At 37.8% G+C, this 19,265-nt stretch overlaps 1 protein-coding gene across 3 annotated transcripts in view; it reads right to left on the bottom strand.

Moving 5' to 3' along the window:
* Window positions 1–19,265, bottom strand: part of LOC127425291 (zinc finger MYM-type protein 4-like) — a 39,269-nt gene that overhangs the window by 6,088 nt on the left and 13,916 nt on the right. For all 3 annotated transcript variants that reach the window (XM_051671075.1, XM_051671077.1, XM_051671078.1), the window contains exons 7-19: window positions 18,675–18,804; window positions 18,228–18,443; window positions 17,958–18,108; window positions 17,020–17,135; window positions 16,693–16,917; window positions 16,252–16,402; window positions 15,957–16,132; window positions 5,146–5,314; window positions 4,922–5,074; window positions 4,348–4,385; window positions 3,954–4,095; window positions 3,765–3,871; window positions 2,935–3,106 (exon numbers count right to left, since the gene is read on the bottom strand). In XM_051671075.1, the coding sequence (XP_051527035.1) occupies window positions 2,935–3,106; window positions 3,765–3,871; window positions 3,954–4,095; window positions 4,348–4,385; window positions 4,922–5,074; window positions 5,146–5,314; window positions 15,957–16,132; window positions 16,252–16,402; window positions 16,693–16,917; window positions 17,020–17,135; window positions 17,958–18,108; window positions 18,228–18,443; window positions 18,675–18,804 (1,946 nt within the window). The remainder of the gene's footprint in view (window positions 1–2,934; window positions 3,107–3,764; window positions 3,872–3,953; window positions 4,096–4,347; window positions 4,386–4,921; window positions 5,075–5,145; window positions 5,315–15,956; window positions 16,133–16,251; window positions 16,403–16,692; window positions 16,918–17,019; window positions 17,136–17,957; window positions 18,109–18,227; window positions 18,444–18,674; window positions 18,805–19,265) is intronic.

Below are 19,265 nucleotides of genomic sequence, written 5' to 3'. Positions count from 1 at the left end.
TGATATCCACTGAAATAAGAAAGTCATACAGGTTTGCAACAGCATGAAGATAAGTGATGACAATTAAAATTTTTGTGTGAAATATCTCAAGTAAAAGTCAAAACTCATCAGTTACCTTAAAAATGGCCTTTTAAAGTTGACAATATGTATTGAAAATATAAACTGATTAAATTATGAAAGAGATAATCTGAAAACAGATTATATACTAAATATTAAATATAGATAATATATTTTCATATGTATATTATTATTAATATTATATTTTTTATAATTATATTATTATTTTGTATATTATAAAAAAAAAAATTTAACTGACCGATTCAAATGGCAGAGAAAATACCTGTATATGTCAGATGGAGCTCAAGAGAGGAGATGAGAGATATAACAGGTGTAACTCTGCAGCTGAGTAGTTCTGTTAGCTTTACAATTATTGTCAAATGTAATGTGAAATAAGGAAGCGCCATGATTTGAAAGGCGTCAAAAGACACTCCAACCTCACGCGCTTGCAAATTGCAGTGTTGACAGCTTTGTCGATTATAAACAGGAACGACAGTGTTAGCGCATCGCTAGAGATGCATAACAACCCCATTTGATTAACGGGTTTATGAAAGTTTATATATGTGCAACTAATGATTATTTGATAATCGACTAATCTAATGATTATTAGAACGATTATTTGACTATTCAGGTGATTACTGCAACGATTAATCATTAGCTCTAAACCGATTATTCAGCTTGTGCCCGGACTTAAAAGGTTGTATTAAACATGCTTGCTAACAATAAAGAGGACAAAATCATCTTTTAAAAATACCTCTAAAGGACATTCACTAAATTAAAAGGAAAAATACTTGTAAACATTCAGTAAAAATTTCACTACAAAAAATCCTATTGTTATCAAGTGTATTTGTCTTTTTTTCCCATTTAAAATTGTCTGAAAATCCTTAAAACAAGATACATTTACTTGAGAATTAACATATAAGATATTTAGACTTGCTTTAAGAGAATGTATCTTAAATATAATTGTATTTTTTCACTTGGTTATACTTCTGCGAGTGCAGTAAAGACAAAATACTTATATTCAAGATCTATTCTCTAAAAGCACGTCTAAACATCTTATATGCTGCTTCTCAGGTGAATGCATCTTTTATGGATTTTTAGATATTAAAAATACAAATATTATAAAATATTATATTCAACATTCTCAGATTCTCAACCAAAAAAACATTCTGCAGTATAGCTGCTAAAGTAAATGTACGTTGTTTTAATGGAGTTTTAGATATTTATATTGGAAAACAAGCCAAAAAAAAAATAAAAAATAAAAAAATGTATTTTTTTGCAGTGTATAATGGGCCGAAGACTACCCTCTCTCACCTTTTTGTTCACTTCAATCCATCTTTAACTCACAAAAAAAAAAAAAAAAAAAACTCTCTTATTAATAAAGCTGCGTTTTGCCAATTTTCTTCACGATAAGAAATGCACAGTGACACATATATTATGATTCAATAAGTTTCCATTGCGTTATAATCACTAAGCGTGCGCACTCGAGGGATGAGTGTTCCCGCAACAGAGTGTACCTCAGCCGGGTGCAGTTTCAATCTCTCCCCCTTAGATCGGGACACTTCGCGCAACTCATAGAAGAGGCGCTGACCGCACAGAGAAATGACAGTTTCCTTATTATTTTAACTTTAATAAAGCTGTAACACATTAAATAGAACTATTAAAGATGTAACGCCGGGGTGTTTCCTTTAAAGATGCTCGACACGCAAGTTTTGCTTAAGCTGAGCGTCAGCTTATTCCACAACAAGAGTGCTTCTGAATTTACTTATGTATTTTTGCATTATAATTCCCTCATACTTTGTGATCTACATCACCTGAAGCTGTTTGGAAAGTTTAGAGTGCATCTGGACTGTGAGATGTGTTTTCTTCTCCTCAGTTAGGCGCGAGCTGCAGTGCTGCTCTTGTGTGCAATCATTAGAGTTTCATATGATCTTATGTTACATTAAGATCAAACGACTAGTCGACAATGAAAATTTTTGTCGACAAATTTTTTTTTTTTATTGTCGATAACGTCGAATAAACGTTTCAGCCCTAAAGTTCAGTAAAAATGCGCTTCCCTGCGCATGCTCACACTAAACTCAAGCGTCAGCTGCTAAATGACAGATGCACGAGAGAAGAGAGATGATTTTGATTCTGCTGTTTTAAGCGTCTCCTCTATTCACGCCACAAAATTTAAGACCTCAGCAAAAGAAATGTAAGACTTCTTGTAATTGAAGATATTTAAGACTTTTTAAGGACCCGCGGAAACCCTGGTAACCTGTACATTTTTTTGTACACAATGTACAGTATATCATACATGTATACACTCATTGTTACAGCCTTTAATTTGCACATTGTTTGAAGGAGAAATTGCAGGGTTCCCACACTTTTGACCAATTAATTTCCATTACTTTTCCAGCCATTCGTGATTACTGGTATTACAAAGTAATTTTTAGCTAAGGAAATTTTAATAAAAAAAAAAAATACTATAATTCAGGGATGCAAACTCATGAAACTTATAAATGTGAGAAAGTCATATCAGGTGTTCCAGGAGTATATTTACAGTTGATTTGTTTGTTGTATTTGAAGCTTTAAGTGTCCTTAGTTTAAATGACCCCTTTCAAATGATTTCAATAAGTAAAATGCATCAAATTTGGGGCAAATTAGCTTTAAAATAGGTTAGAAGTTTGGATCCCTTCAGTGAAGAAAATTGCCTGAAAATTTTAAAATTCACTTATATTTTAAGGTTTTCATAACCATGGGAATTCTGAAACTGTGCAAGATAATTTAAGGAATAATTTTGCTTTTTATTCTGATAAATCAAACAAATAATCAATTATGAAATCAGTTAATTGGTTAGCTGCAGGCAGCCCTTTAAAAAAAAAAAAAGGAAATTACCACTAGATGTGATTGGTTTCTCCTTCTCAGCATCTTCAGCCACCATTTCAGCCATCATAATAAGGTCAGCCTCCAGAGGGTCATCTGGGATTTTTTCTTTGATTTCTTGAATGGTTTCAACAATGCGCTCAGCACTGTCTAGTGTAGTGGGGAAGAACAAGGGCACTGGTACCTACACAGAGACAGAGCCAAATTTACACCTTGGGTAGACTATCAAACTATACTGAGCCAGAGTGTAAACAAGTGTACACTTGGAATGTAATGGTCTTACATTTGATTCAAAAGTGATTTTTGAGTAACAAATGATCTTAACTTCACCAAGAGTAACTTGATAGGAAAAGCATGGGTGTACAGTTCAGTTTTTGCAGGAACTGTTTCACCTCTAATGTACATGTATCTGCTTAACATGCTTGTCAAGAGATTTGGAAATTTCAACAGCATGGACATAAAATCTGCTATTGGCAAGATGTATCAGCTACATAATTAAAGTGATAGTTCACCCAAAAATTAAAATTCTGTCATAATTTACTCACCCTCATGACATTCCAAACCCATATGACATTCTTTCATACAACACAAAAGATGATATAGAGCAGAATGTTATAGACTGACAGCCTCGGTCATAATTCACTTTCATTGTCTGGAAAAGAGAGACAATTAAAGCGAATAGTGACTGAGGCTGTCATTCTGCCTAACATCTCCTTTTGTGTTTCATGGAGGAATGTCATACAAGTTTGGAACAACATGAAGGTGAGTAAATGAGTAAATGTTTTGGGTGAACTTGTCCTTTAAAAGAATGAAAGATGATGATAAAAAGTAGAGATACACACTGGTAGTGGTAACCCCACAGGTTTTGGAGTGTACTGGGAGTAGAGATGCATGGGAACTGGAACATAAATCGGCACCGGTACAGGCAGCACCATCATGGCAGGTCCTACTGAAGGATAAAAGAGACACAGTGGAGTGTCAACATACGCAATGGTAACTAAAAACATGTCTGCAATAGTGCCGGTTAGTACCTGTTTGTGTATCCGCGTCACAGGCATTGGGCTTACAAGATGTGCCTTTGTTCTGGCTTAAGGGTTTACATAATAAGGCCTTGTTTTTTAGGATTCGGGGTGGCGGGACAGGAACCTTCACAGCATCTGTCTGTGTACTGGCCTGAGAACACAACAGAAAGCAATAGCTAATCTCATAATGTGCTAAACAAGCAATACATAATTATAGCTAGATAATCTGAATCTAGATGACAGGAATCAGATTTTGTTCTTTGTAAATATCAATCATACACATTTCAAAGGATTTAACTTAACAATAGCTTATTTCCTTTATGAAAAAAGTTAATGAAATTCAAAAGCTATGGACATGGTTTTAGACAGTGGGTGTAAATACAGACATTTCTGACCAACTTACATGTCCTATAACTTTTATAGTAGCAGCTGGAACAGAGCCTGAGGAAATAAAGCAACGATAACCAAAACATCTTAGATTTAAAATCACAAGCTTGGTATTAAAGCATTCAGGTCAGTTCAACAAAAAGGTTCTGACTTCAAATGTTTAAGAAAGCTCTATTAACAGCATTGACAATTAATTTTGACTTGCCCCTCAATTTGTAAACACCCCCCAAATTTTTTTAATATCTAAAAAAAACCCAGTTACATACAGTGGTAGTCTATGGGGCAAACAATTGCTACATAGACTTCCACAGTTTCCCGGCTTGTCCCTCAGTCTGTAAATTAGTAAAAAGCAACACAATGAATGAAATTGCTGTTTTCTCTAAAGACCCCACACCTTACGAGTGCAATTTTCTTTCCTGTGTTGACCCATTTCCTACTGAAACAGGAAGTTTGGGAGAGACGAATGGAAAGACTTGTCATTAATTTCTAAATAGCCAATAACTTGGTTACACCACAACAACCACAGTCATCCCACAGATGCTGTCGATAGAGCTTATCATGGAACATTCCTGTAATCTGAGACTAGTCACCTTGGAGAACGGTGTTTCCCAAGATACCTGGCTGTCCATTAGGTGCACTTGAGAGTGATATAACATTGGCAATGACCGGTGTGGCCTCCTTAGTACTCTGTGATGTACGATTAACTGTACTTTGTGGCACTACAGGTGGTACTGGAGTTGTCCCTGAGGAAAGAATGACATTAAAAGATGCAGCTCTGTAGGAGCACATTTTTAAGATTTTCAGAATGACATACCCTGTGTGGGCAGAGGTTTGTTTGCAGCTTTGGTGACTGCCCCAGTGGTGCCCTGCAGACTGCAGAAGAACATCAGGCATTGCAGGCTGCAGAAATGCTTAATCTCACCCAGCCATTTCACAGTCTCAGTCAACTTCTTGGCCTGCTTGCACATTGTGCACTTTATTTCCTGTCAGAGATGTGCAGCAGGAAAATTCACTGTTAGTTGGGAGCCACACCCACAGCATAATCTTAAAGAATAGTTCACCCCAAAAATTTCATTATTAACAAACTAATATCACTCCAAACCCATAAGATAAATCATATGGATTACTTTTGCTGTGGTTTTATGGTGTTCCTTGGAGCTTGACAGTGCTACTGTCACTAGAGTCATTGTTCACCTTCATTGAGTGGCAAAATGCCACGTTAAGATTTTTCAAATTTCCTGTTTAGAGCAACATTACCGACATTAGAATGAGTAAATAATTTACATTACAAGGCTATTATAGTTAACGAAAATTACCAAGACTAAAGCTAGCAGTGAAAAATATTTTTTTAAAAAACCGTAGTTTAAAAAAAAAAAAAAAAACTACATTAGAAACGGGCACTACAATAAAAACAAAAACTAAATAGAATCATGGAGAAAATGACTAGTTTTGTATTGTCAATAATTGTTGGATGATCTTATTTTAATAATTTCTCAAGCCTGAGAGATTTTTCTGTTTTCCTCAAAAAAAAAAAAAAAAAAAAAAAAAAAAAAAAAAAGAATCGGTGAGCAGATGTCTGATTGACACTTTAAAACAAATCAACCACAGTTCGCCTGCATACGCGATGTTTAGAGGCAAACACCAAAATAAACTCAGCAAAAAAAAGAAACGTCCTCTCACTTTTAACTGCTTTTATTTTCAGCAAACTTAACGTGTAAATATTTGTATGAACATAAGATTCAACAACTAAGGGGGGTCAAAATCAAAAGTAACAGTCAGTATCTGGTGTGGTCACCAGCTGCAGTAAGTAATGCAGTGCATCTCCTCTTCATGGACTGCACCAGATTTGCCAGTTCTTGCTGTGAGATGTTACCCCACTCTTCCACCAAAGCACCTGCAAGTTCCCGGACATTTCTGGGGGGAATGACCCTAGCCCTCACCCTCCGATCCAACAGGTCCCAGATGTGCTCAATGGGATTGAGATCTGGGCTCTTCGCTGGCCATGGCAGAACACTGACATTCCTATCTTGCAGGAAATCATGCACAGAACGAACAGTATGGCTGGTGGCATTGTCATGCTGGAGGGTCATGTCAGGACGAGCCTGCAGGAAGGGTACCACATGAGGGAGGAGGATGTCTTCTCTGTAACGCACAGCATTGAGATTGCCTGCAATGACAACAAGCTCAGTCCGATGATGCTGAGACACACCGCCTCAAACCATGATGGATCCTCCACCTCCGAATCGATCCCACTCCACAGTACAGGCCTCGGTGTTAAGATCAATAATAAACGTGAGTCCGACCATCACCCCTGGTGAGAGAAAAACCACAACTCGTCAGTGAAGAGCACTTTTTTTGCCAGTCCTGCCTGGTCCAGCGAAGGTGGGTTTGTGTCCATAGGCGACATTGTTGCCGGTGATGTCTGGTAAGGACCTGCCTTACAACAGGCCTACAAGTCCTCAGTCCATCCTTTCTCAGCCTATTGCAGACAGTCTGAGCACTGATGGAGGGATTGTGCATTCCTGGTGTAACTCGGGCAGTTGTCGTTGCCATCCTGTACCTGTCCCGCAGGTGTGATACTCGGATGTACCGATCCTGTGCAGGTGTTATTACACGTGGTCTGCCACTGCGAGGACGATCAGCTGTCCTTCCTGTCTCCCTGTAGCACTGTCTTGTCATCTCACAGTACAGACATTGCAATTTATTGCCCTGGCCACATCTGCAGTCCTCATGCCTCCATGCAGCATGCCTAAGGCATGTTAACGCAGATGAGCAGGGACCCTGGGCATCTTTCTTTTGGTGTTTTTCAGAGTCAGAAGAAAGGTCTCTTTAGTGTCATAAGTTTTTATAACTGTGACCTTAATTGCCTACCATCTGTAAGCAGTTAGTGTCTTAATGACCGTTCCACAGGTGCATGTTCATTAATTGTTTATGGTTCACTGAACAAGCATGGAAAACATTGTTTAAACCCTTTACAATAAAGATCTGTAAAGTTATTTGGATTTTTACAAAATTATCTTTAAAATACAGTGTCCTGAAAAAGGGACATTTATGTATCCAAGTAATACCCACTTCACGACACGCCCACTTCTAGTAACGCCCCCCTTGGATCATAAAGGTTTCTATTGGGTTTCTACGATTCTATTAGCTAAAAGAATTAAGATCCTATTCAATCACTGTATGATTCATGTTGTCTTAACGGTGTAAATATAACAAAGAAAAACTTTTAAATTATACGTCACATATTAAACCAAAAATATAAATGGTTAAATATTTCTCCGTTCCGTTTTCTCCAGTTACCCCACAAGCTAACCGTTAGCCTATTAGCTTAGCATACCGTTAGCTTCTCTTCATTTTCTCCTCACTGTCACCACCTAGTGATACGGTGGTATGATTGTATTCATTAGACCCTTTAATATGCAATATATTTAAAAAAATGTATAAACTTTTCATGTTTTAATCTTTGTGGTTAGGGTTAGGTTTAGGGTTGTTGTGGGACTCAAAATAAACACAACAAGCAGTGTACAAATGTGACATTAAACTGATGTAAGGAGGCGTAATTTGTAGTGAGCGTGTCTTGTACAACCCCTGGCAAAAATTATGTAATCACCACACTTACAGGATGTTCACCCAGCTTTTTTACTTTATAGCAAAAAAATAAAAAATAAAATACATAAAAAAATAAAATAAATAGAAAATAAAATAAAAAAAAAAAAAAAAAAAAAAAAAATCACAATTTGTACTTTGTTGCTCCTCCTCTGGCTTTTATGACGGCCTGAATTCTTTGAGGCACTAATGAAAAACAATAATCTCCAACAAGTTGGTTCCAACTTTCTCGAAAAGCGGTTGACAGATTAGCTTTGCAGGATGAAGCCTTATCACGGACCAATTTTTTCAATTTCCACCATAAATTTTCAATCAGATTGAGATCCGGACTGTTTGCTGGCCATGTCATTGAGTTGATATGCCTTTCCTGAAGAAAAGCTTTAACACTCTTTGCTCTGTGGCAAGATGCATTATCCTGAAAAATGTTTTCATCACCAAACCTATTTTCTATCGATGGAATGAGAAAAGTGTCCAAAATTTCAATGTACATTGACTGTTGAGGTAATGATTGCCGTCTCCCCTGGTCCTTTACCTGACATGCAACCCCGTGTCATAAATGACTGGGAAAATGTGTTTTCTTCAGGCAATCATCTTTACATGTTTCATTAGAACAGCATTAGAAAAAATTTCCAGCATCATCACCTTGGCCGATGTAGATTTGTGATTCATCACTGAATATCGCTTTCATCAAATCTTCCACACTTCATGATTGTTTCTCTTTAGCCCACTGTAGCCTTGTTTTCTTCTGTTTAGATGTTAGTGCTGGTTTTTGTTTGGCTTTTCTATATGTAAATCCCATTTCATTCAGCTGATTTCTTACAGTTCTGTCTTTCATTTGTTTTGTTGTGCATTTTCTATTTTCAAGGCATATTGCTTTGAGTTTTCTGATGCTTTGACGTCTTCCTTGGTCTACCTGTATGTTTTCCTTTTATAACCTTCCCATTTTGTTTATACTTGCACCAAATTTTAGACACAGCTGACTGGAAACAACCAACTTTTGCCACACTAAGTGTTGGATTTCCTTCTTGAAAGAGTTTTATAATCCTTTCCATTGTTTCAATTGACAACTCTCTTGTTGGGGCCATGTTTCCTTTCAATTAGCTAAGTCCAACAGCTTGTTAAGGTTTGTAAGCACTTTTAACTGCAGACTAATTTGCATTTTTAGACTTGTGCCAGTATTTGTTTTAGAAAAGCAAATTACAAGGTGATTCCATAATTTTCTCTCAACATTGAGTGATTCCCTATTTTGTCCTTTACTTGATCAGGAAAAAATATGCCATTAATTAAAATAATGTAATTTAATTTGTTTGAGGGATTTTTCACGAAGCCAGAATTTTCAGCTATTAAACAAAAATCTGTGATTTGTTCATTTGCTACGAAGTAAAAATGCTGGGTGAACATCCTCTAAGTGTGTTGATTCCATAATTTTTGCCAGGCGTTTTAGTAGTCTTGCAGGACGCAGACAGACCCTTCTCAAATAAACCAGCATGCGAGTAAGCACTGACGGCAAATAATGATGCTGCCATTTCTGAAGAAATTAAAGCATGAACAAAATTAGAGCCTCGTTTAGTTGAACCTAAAAGAAAACTTCTGAACACATTTAATTCCATGAACTTTGTAAACTTTGGCAAATAAACAAATACTTGTTCTCTGGTGCGAGCCGTCTGACACAAGAGCCATGCTGATAAATGCAGAGATGTAAGTGTATTTACTGCTGAATGCATCAGCAATAGCACATTTATAACACATTTCATTCAAGTCAGTAAGTGCTACAGTATGCTGTGTTGTGAATTTGACAAAAAAAAAACACTTACACTTACACAAGTAGTTTCTGATCAAGTGTCATCACAGGCAGATAATACTTTACAATTAGGTCCTTTTGATAACATTATTAAATACATTAGGTATTTTTATTTTTTTACAATGAATTGTAAACACACACACACACACACACACATATACACACACACGTATATATATATATATATATATATATATATATATATATATATATATATATATATATATATATATATATATATATATATATATAAAAAAATCAACATTTAAACCCCACAACCCCCCAAAAAAACAACCCTGTGGTCAATATACATACCTACATATACAAACATAAATACATATACACACACATAATAATCATACAAACTATAAATACACTACTCTCTCCACACCCCACCCGAAAGCCCTCCAAAAACTCCAAATACCTGCCCCATTTCCGAACAAACTTATCCAAGCCACCCCGTCTTCCAGATGACACCTCCTAATAAGCTGCCACCCTCCCCACTTCCGTGCACCACTCCGGATATGGGGGTGCACCAGCTGACCTCCAACCCCTCAAAATAACCTGCCTGGCGATCATCACACGTCAGAACCCAGTTCCCTATATGGCCATCCCCCACATCGATGACCGCCCCATCGCCCAGAACACAAAGTCTGGGGCAAAATGAAACCTGAGTGCCCACCACGTCGCACACAAAATTCTGAACCTTTGACCAGAATTTTTGGATCTCGACACACCACCAAAAAACATGGGCCATGTCTCCATCCTCCGATTGGCATCTCCAGCAGTGGGTGTGTCTTTAAGACCAAGCCTATACAGGGGGTCCAATAAAATCTATGCAAAATCTTGAATTGTATAAGACGCACCCTTGCATCACTAGATGCAGACTTAACGTTTTTAAGAATCTTAGCCCACACTCCTTCCTCCAATGCCAAGCTGAAATCTTTCCCCCATACTCTCTTGAAAGAAGTTAAGGCTCTGTCCCCCATACAGGGAGTAGTACACTGATGCCTCGTGACCTTTTCCAAAAGCCGCAATCACCTCTACCAAAGCATCTGCGTCCTTAGGGGGATGTGTGCTACTCCCAAAAATAGTGCAAAGCAGGTGGTGCAGTTGTAAATACCTATAAAACTGAGGTCTGGGGATCCCAAAATGTTGGACCAAATTTTGAAATGATCTCAACACACCACCTTCATATAGGTCACCGAGTGTAGCAACCCCCCTCACAATCCACTCCGGCCAGCAGAAAGGAGACTTGCCAATACATAGTCTTGGGTTCTGCCATATGCTCGAAGCAGCATTTAAATAAGTGTCCAATTTAAACAATCTGGACACTTTAGTCCATACCGAGTGTAAATGTGAAATAACGGGGTGTAACTTAACTTTTCCGATTAGTTTGATAGAGATGCTTTGTAATGGCGAAATAGGGGCAAGAACTGCCTGTTCAATAACAAACCAGGGAGGGGCTCTCTCAGGTGGAAGTGACCAATGAGTCAAATGTCTGAGACTGAACGCATAGTAATAAAACAAAATCTTGGGTAGGCCTTGCCCTCCTTTGTCTATCGGCCTATGTAACTTATTAAAATGCAATCTGGGACGTTTACCATTCCAAATGAAGGACTTCGCTATGCTATCAAATTCCTTGAAATAAGAGAGGGGGACATCTACAGGGAGAGATTGTAGCAGGTAGTTAAATTTTGGAATACAATTCATTTTAATAACATTAACCTTTCCAATCATAGATAAATGTAATGAAGCCCACCTGCTGACATCGCTCGGAAACCTTTTTATTAAAGGGTCAAGATTAACACTTACTAAATCAGACAAATTTGCTGGGAATAAAATGCCCAAATACTTAATGCCCTGTTTGGGCCACTGGAAGGCGCCCGGCTGAAAAGCCGTTACTGGGCAGTACGCTGTCAAAGCCAAAGCTTCGGATTTAGCCCAAATGACTTTGTATCCTGAGAACTTGGAAAAGAATTAATAATTCTGTGGAGGCAAGGCAAAGATCTAGTAGGTTCAGAGACAAATAATAAAATATCATCTGCATAAAGCAGAAGTTTATGCAGCACACCTCCCGCCACCACCCCTGGAAAATCATCCTCCTTTCTTATCGCGGCTGCTAATGGTTCCAGGGCAAGACAGAACAATAATGGGGAAAGAGGGCAACCCTGCCGAGTGCCCCTATTCAAAGTAAAATAATCTGAGATTAATCCATTTGTTTGTACCTCTGCTACAGGGTGTCTAAAAAAGTAACTTAATCCAACCAATAAATGTACACCCGAATCTGTACATTTCCAAAATCTTAAAAAAGATAATCCCATTTTACCATATCAAAAGCCTTTTCAGCATCAAGTGAGATGGCAGCGATTGGAGATTGATCATTCGCTATCGACCACATGATATTGATGAGATGCCTGATGTTATCAGAAGAGCTGCGGCCCCGAATAAACCCCACCTTATCTATATGTATAAGAGATGTCATAATTTAATCGATTAGCCAAAATTTTTGACAATATTTTTACATCTAGTTGGATCAGGGAAATTGGACAGTAACTTTTACACTCGCTTGGATCTTTGTCCTTTTTAAGAATCAGACTGATCCGGGCTTGTGTCATGGTTGGCGGAAGCTTTCCATTCTTAAATGATTCAGTATAAACTTCTAACAAAAGTGGAGCCAGTTCTGTAGCATAGGATCTAAAAAATTCTGCGGCAAAACCATCTGGCCCCGGAGCCTTGCCTGTAGGTAGGGACTTAATTACCTCGTCAAGATTTTTTGATGAATGAGGCATACTGTATGATCCGACCCCTAAGAACTGCCTTAAGTGCCTCCCAAGCCACGCCCACAGAGGATACTGAGGACCAGTTGGTCTCTATATAAACATTGATTTCAGTCTTTAACATTTGTTGGAAATCAGGATTTTGCAGTAGGGATACATTAAGGCGCCAACTATATGATTTCTTTTTCTCTATATGTGACATCACCTCTAAACTCACCAGGGCATGATCTGAGACTAAAATGTTTCCCATTGAGCAATCAACAACAAATTAAATTAGGGATTTGGATATCAAAAAATAAATAAATAAATATATTCTAGAATAAATCTTATGGACTGATGGAAAAAAAATGTATAGTACCTACCAGATGGGTTCAAAAGTCTCCAAATGTCCGAAAGACCAAGATTTTTACACATCCTATGAAGCATCAGTGTTGCTCTAGGGGGCTTACACACTTTTGCTTCACTATGATCAAGGACTGAATCCATCAAAAGATTGAAGTCTCCTCCCAATATTATATCATGAGGGGTGCCAGCAGCTTGCAACATCCCTTCAAGATCTATAAAAAAGCCCTGATCATCAGCGTTAGGTGCGTAAATATTAGCCAAAATCAACCTTTGCCCTTGAATTTCAGCTAAAACAATAATTACTCTTCCTAATTTATCTTTAATCTGTTTGAGACATTTGAATTGTAAATGTTTATTAATCAATATAATGACTCCCTTGCTCTTACTTGTGCCAGCACTTAAAAAAACATGTCCACCCCATCTCTTCCCAAATTTTTCAGCTTCCTGTGGGGAGAGATGTGTTTCTTGAAGAAACACTATCATATTTCTTACGTTTAAGAAAAGAAATAACCTTCCTTCTTTTTATGGGGTGCCCCAACCCATTTACATTCCATGTGGAGAGAGATAGTACACTTATATTAACAACTGACATATTGATATAATAGAAAAAATAAATTGTGTGCCAAAAACAAAATTATGAAGACCACAATCCCCATTAGCGAAACAATCAACCCCTGAACATCCCCCCCCGAACAAAACAAACAGAAAAAAGAAAAACATGTGCATTAACCCCGCGCACGACAGCGCCAACTGGCGACAATCCCTCTAAACTCAAAAGGTCCATAAACGCCCTCGAGTCCCCACGACAACTTTGCCATCGGATTGCTCAACTTAATAACATAACAGAAAATACTTTGTGAAATAAACCCAGTCAATAGGAAGAATGAACACAAAGAATGAACACAAAGAACGTGTAGATTCATTCACAGAACTGTCTCAAAGGATGTGATCTTCCACAAAACAAATTCCAGCTGATATAAAACCGTTCAGATTCCTCGGACAGACAAACGAATTTTCAGTGAGCCGGCTGTTATGAGTTCAACGGATGACGTAATCATTCCAATGTCTCGTAAAAAATAAAATAAAACTCAAAACAAACCACAGCCAGCAGGAGGAATAAGCATGAAGAACAAACAGATGAATCAACAGCTGTTCCAAATGAATGTTATTCAACAGAACAAGCTCTAGCCGCTTGGCGGAACCAATACAAAAAGAAACAAAACCAGCATCCCGGTTCACCCGGATGATCGAGTCAATTCACTCAGAGGCTGCATAAAAGTATATACCATGACTTACACAATCCGTCAGCTTTATAAAAGACATCCTTTGTGTGAGCATGTAGATATTTTGCGGTCATCCATAGTGTCCACTCTCAATCTGTCCGGGAACTTCAATGCAAATGTTTCTTTAAGGAAAAGTGTTATTCACAAAACAAGCTCCAGCCGCTAGGCGGAGCCAACGCAAAAAACCTAAAATGTCGCCCAGCTTCCTCAAGAGTATGTACAGCGAGTCAGGCCCACTCACATGAGAAACATCCAATGGTTTACTCAGACATTGATTCTATAAAAGACATTGCCAGATTTGGACATGTAAATACTTTGCGACCGACCTTCGTTTCTATTCTCAGTTTGGCAGGAAACATCAGAGCAAACGAGATCTTTTTTTGATGTAAGAGTTTCTTGCATTCCTTGAACCAATTGTGTTTCTCTCGTCGAACTCACAAAGTCCGGGAACAAGAAAATATTATGGTTCTTCCAAGAAAGCTTCCCTTTGCTCCTCGCCTGGCGCAACACAAGATCTTTATCGGATGATCTCAGAAATTTGCCCAGAATCGATTGGGGCCTATCTCCCTCAGCAGATCTCCGAGCTCGCTCGATTTCCAGCTTGTGGCCTGTTACGTCGAGCAGACTCGGGGAAAAACTCGTCTAGGAATTTCACCATATCTCTGCCCTCCTCATGCTCAGGAATTCCAACAATTCGAAAGTTATTCCTGCGGTTTCTATTCTCAAGATCTTCAAGCTTTTTAAGATGATGTTCCAAATCAACTTTGGTCGCGGGCGGATTAGCGGTTAATTCCCTCTCCGAAGATTCCAGAAATTCTATTCGTTTTTCGACATCAGTCACTCTTGTAGCTAATTCAGAGAATTTTGTTTCCATCGCCGTAATCGATCGACATATTACAGCGAAATCCTCCAAGTCAGCAAGAATCTTAGTCAACATCACCGACATGTTGGACAACTGACGCTGGATTCCTTCTCCCGCCGCGCCATCCAAATCGAGTCCCCAGTCTGTAGGCCTGTCAGGGCTTTCATCCTGAACACATAAGTGTCTTTTAATGTCTCCAGAGCCCGAGGATTTTGACTTCTTTGCCATGTTTTGCAACAAAGGGCAAATGTGTAACTGGGTGTATCAAATTTCACCAGAATATAACATGAGAATAATCGAAAATTCAGCAAAGTGCGCAGAGCTTGTCGCTCACACGTCTGCTCCTTGCATGGCGTCACGTGACCTCCAATACATTAGGTATCTTGAATTAACAAACTGTTTTGTTATAGGATTTTTAAATCTTGGTTAATTTATAAATTGACAATTGTACACTGTCATTAATGGTTGTTCATAATCCATTAAATAATGTTAACAGATAACACATTAACAAACATCACAAAATAAGCTAGTTTATGTTGGAATTAACATTAACCAATACTAAGTGCTGAAATTGTTGTTCATTGTTAGTTCATGTTAACTAATGTATTTAACTAATGTCAACAAATACATACTTATTGTAAAGAGTTACAGACAATTTTTCTGGTGTTATAACGGATAAAAAAAAAACTATACTAAAACAAAAGCTAAAAATAGCTATAAAAATATTTATGCAGCATTAAATTGAACTAAAACAAAATAATAGCTAGTTAAATTTGCAAACCTATAACCCTGGAACATTAATGAATATTCAATTTTGTGTGAACTATTTCTTTAAGCATAATGTTGCAGCACGATAACACAGTGTACAAGGCCTCTCTGTAGCCCTAAGTTTCGTACAACACGAAAAAATAAATACAAATAAAAAAAATAGCAAGAGATAAATATTACCTGACGCATCAATAAGTTGTATTGTTGCAAGCATACATTCCCACAAAACTCCTCCTGCTTGTTCGCAAAGACACCAGTCACTACACTCTGACATGTGCCGCTACAGTAGAGGCAGTTGCGACAATGTTTCTTTCCCCAGCGCTTAACCAGGTCATGCTTATACAGTAACTTACATCCTGTAAAGAGAAGGATGAACAAATAATTGTGACACCTGTGGTTCAGGAAATTCAGTATAAAGCAAAACAAAAAATATTGCAAATAACAATATTAACATCATCAAGCTAGTTTTTCTCACCTTCGCTGCAGAAAGAGCGGTCAATCTTGTTTATCCTTTTTACCTCCTTCACAACTTTATCGATCTTGCAGTATTCGCAGCGTGCCATGATGTTGTTGATCCTTTTGAACTCCTCAACACAAGCGCTATCACAGAAAGCATACATCTTTCTCTGAAAGATTAAACAAAACATGCAACCATTAGGTTTAGGGTAAACTACCCACTGTTTTGAGTAGAAAGTACATACAAACTAATTCCTTGTAAACGTTACCTGATGTGCAGTTTTACAATGTATGGCAATTATAGGCATTCATATGGAGTTATAGAACCTAATGATCAGATTTGCAGGAATTATTTATAAATGTAAAAAACAATCCCAACAATTCTTACGCCAGTCACTTATCATTTTTCCCCACTGTGTTGAAATGTTTCAGTGATTTGTGCCTGTCTACACAAAAGTACCTTGAACTCCAGTAGTTCTGGCTTGTGGAAGAACGCTTGCAGACATTGAGAGCAGGGAATCTTGGTGACTGTTTGCACCTGACCACAAGGAGCAGTAGTCTTCGCTGATGAGCTGGATTCTGCAAGAGCTGGTTTAGGGGCAGCAGGTTTTGGGGTAGATATGTTGTTGCTTGTAGAAGTCACCGTATTTACCTGGTTGTTTGATTTTGTCTTACTGAAGGATTCCTAGGCCAAAATAAAGATTTACAGGAAGTTATTTCATGCAATACATTCTGCATATCTGATTCACATAATATTTTTAATGTAAAAGATGGGTCTGAACTCTACCTGAAATGCAATTAAACAGGGAAAGGAGCAGAAGTTCTGAATGGTTCCATCAGACATGGCTAAATGGTACTGAGGCACTAGTTTCTGCTTGCAGCTGTTGCATTCCACTGGAGCCCCTTGTTGGCAAGCAAACCATAAGGACAATCAAGTACTCTTCAATAGAAAACTTAGTTCAATATTAGAAAGTATGTATTTAAAGTAGAGCTGTCGATATTAATGCCTTAATGCATTAAACATTTTTAATTAAAAGCATGCGTTAATTTTTCTTCAACGCATTTACCAATTTTCACTTTACATTCTGACATTTTATTTAGCTTCATGCGAGTTCTGAACACTAGTTGGAATAGGGCAGCACCTTTGCCATGTGTCCGGGTATTATCACAATGACACACACACACCACAGTGATTCCGTGTCAAGTGATGGAGAAGGGCCTCTTAACCGTAATTGTTTACAAAAACCCAAATGGGACCTGTAGAAAGCTGCATTTTCACGATTGCTGTAGCAAAGTAAATAACCAAAAATGAATATTGTGGATGAGAGTTTAAGAGATTTAATGCCCATTGTAATGAATAATCAACACATGGGAGTACAAGTTCTTTTATTCAGTCAACCTCCCTCTTACACTTTGGAAAAAGTTTAATGCTACTTACATCGGTGCTATTTTAGTGCATTTCTATCTTTATACTGTGGAATACTTTGTTTGGAAAGTGTTTATAAAATATTTTTACGTTTTCTTTTCTAAGATGGAAATAAATTCATTTTGACAGGAACAGTATATGTAGTGTGAAATTTAAGCACTTTAAAAATCTGCGATTAACCATGAACAATCATGCGATTAAATAATTGAATCGACTGACAGCCCTAATATAAAGGTATGGTAGTTAATATTGAAAAGACCATTAAGAAAGCCGCATCTTGGTGAATGTGGTTTTGTTACCTGAGGTACTGACAGTCTGAACTTTATTTGCTGTGATACAGGGAGCAGAACAGAAAAGTTCTCTGATGCCTTCTGAGTTTGGACTGTCCACCATATCTGCAGTCGGTCGCATGACACGACACATTTTGCAGGTGACGGGTTTCAGACTCTTCTACAAGTGAAGACAAAAACTATTATTTAATACTTACCCAAGAACAGCTTTTAAATTAAAATGCTGGAAAGGTTGATCTTATCTGAGTATTGTTCTCTTCCGTTTTGCATGGCTGTTACCTTTTTGAAGTCTGCGAGGCAGTTTTGGTTGCAGAACTTCAGAAAAGTACCATCTATATGCAGAGTCGGACTCTGACCATCTGCAGTATGGCAGTATCCACCACAGCTCGCACAGGAGTTCAAGGTCAAATTATTGGAGGAACGGAACTGGTTGAAACAGGTGTCGCTGCACATCTTATGGACGATGCCCATCAAGTTCACTTCATGAGTATAAGCCTATGAGAAATGACATTTTATTTCAGATCTGATCTATTATAACCCCTGTATTTATATACATAAAGCTTTTTCTTTGTGGAATTCTACAAAGATTTTTTTGGGCAGCAATGACATACTATGCCTGATACAAACAAATCAACCTAAAATGCATGTTAAGAATTCAGTTTCAGTCTTTTCAAACAGAGCGCACATAAATATTCTGCCACATCACAGAAGGAGATGGCCACTTACCACACCCATCTTCTTACACACACTGCACTTCAGGTTAAGAGCAGTAAGGCATGCCTGACTGCAGAAGTCCTTTATAGTTCCAGATGCGTCCACAGGGGAAACGATCAAATCCTTTAAGTCAAGAATCTCTCTGCAGGGAAGTAGAGGATGTAACGTGTATGTTAGGTACGTGCAAATCTACCAATTTTCATATTCAACTAGTCAGTTGTTTGAATGACTAGCCAACTAGTCTGTGTTAAGGATAATAAAGCATAATTAGGCTCCATTCTATCAACATAAGAAATGAAATAAGAATTGCTCTAATACAGAGTGGCACAAAACCGCTTATGTGCATCCTGAACGCAAAATGACACACTTCAATATAAACAGAAAGACTGGGAATCTCAGGGTGATCTGCAAGACAATATTGCGGGCACGCATCTAGTTATCGAGCAGTTTAACTTTTACTGAAACTATTTAAGTAGTATCAAACAGAATCAGCAAAAGACTTTAATCTCTCCACAACACCTCACAAAAATGGGAATATTACTCACAGCAGAGGAATTAATGGCCGACAGTGATCGTCTTGTATTTTGTTGTTGATGCAACGTT

The sequence above is a fragment of the Myxocyprinus asiaticus genome, chromosome 34, assembly GCF_019703515.2.
Source record: "Myxocyprinus asiaticus isolate MX2 ecotype Aquarium Trade chromosome 34, UBuf_Myxa_2, whole genome shotgun sequence".
Classification (NCBI taxonomy): Eukaryota; Metazoa; Chordata; class Actinopteri; order Cypriniformes; family Catostomidae; genus Myxocyprinus; species Myxocyprinus asiaticus.
This window is presented reverse-complemented; position numbering and strand designations above follow the sequence as displayed.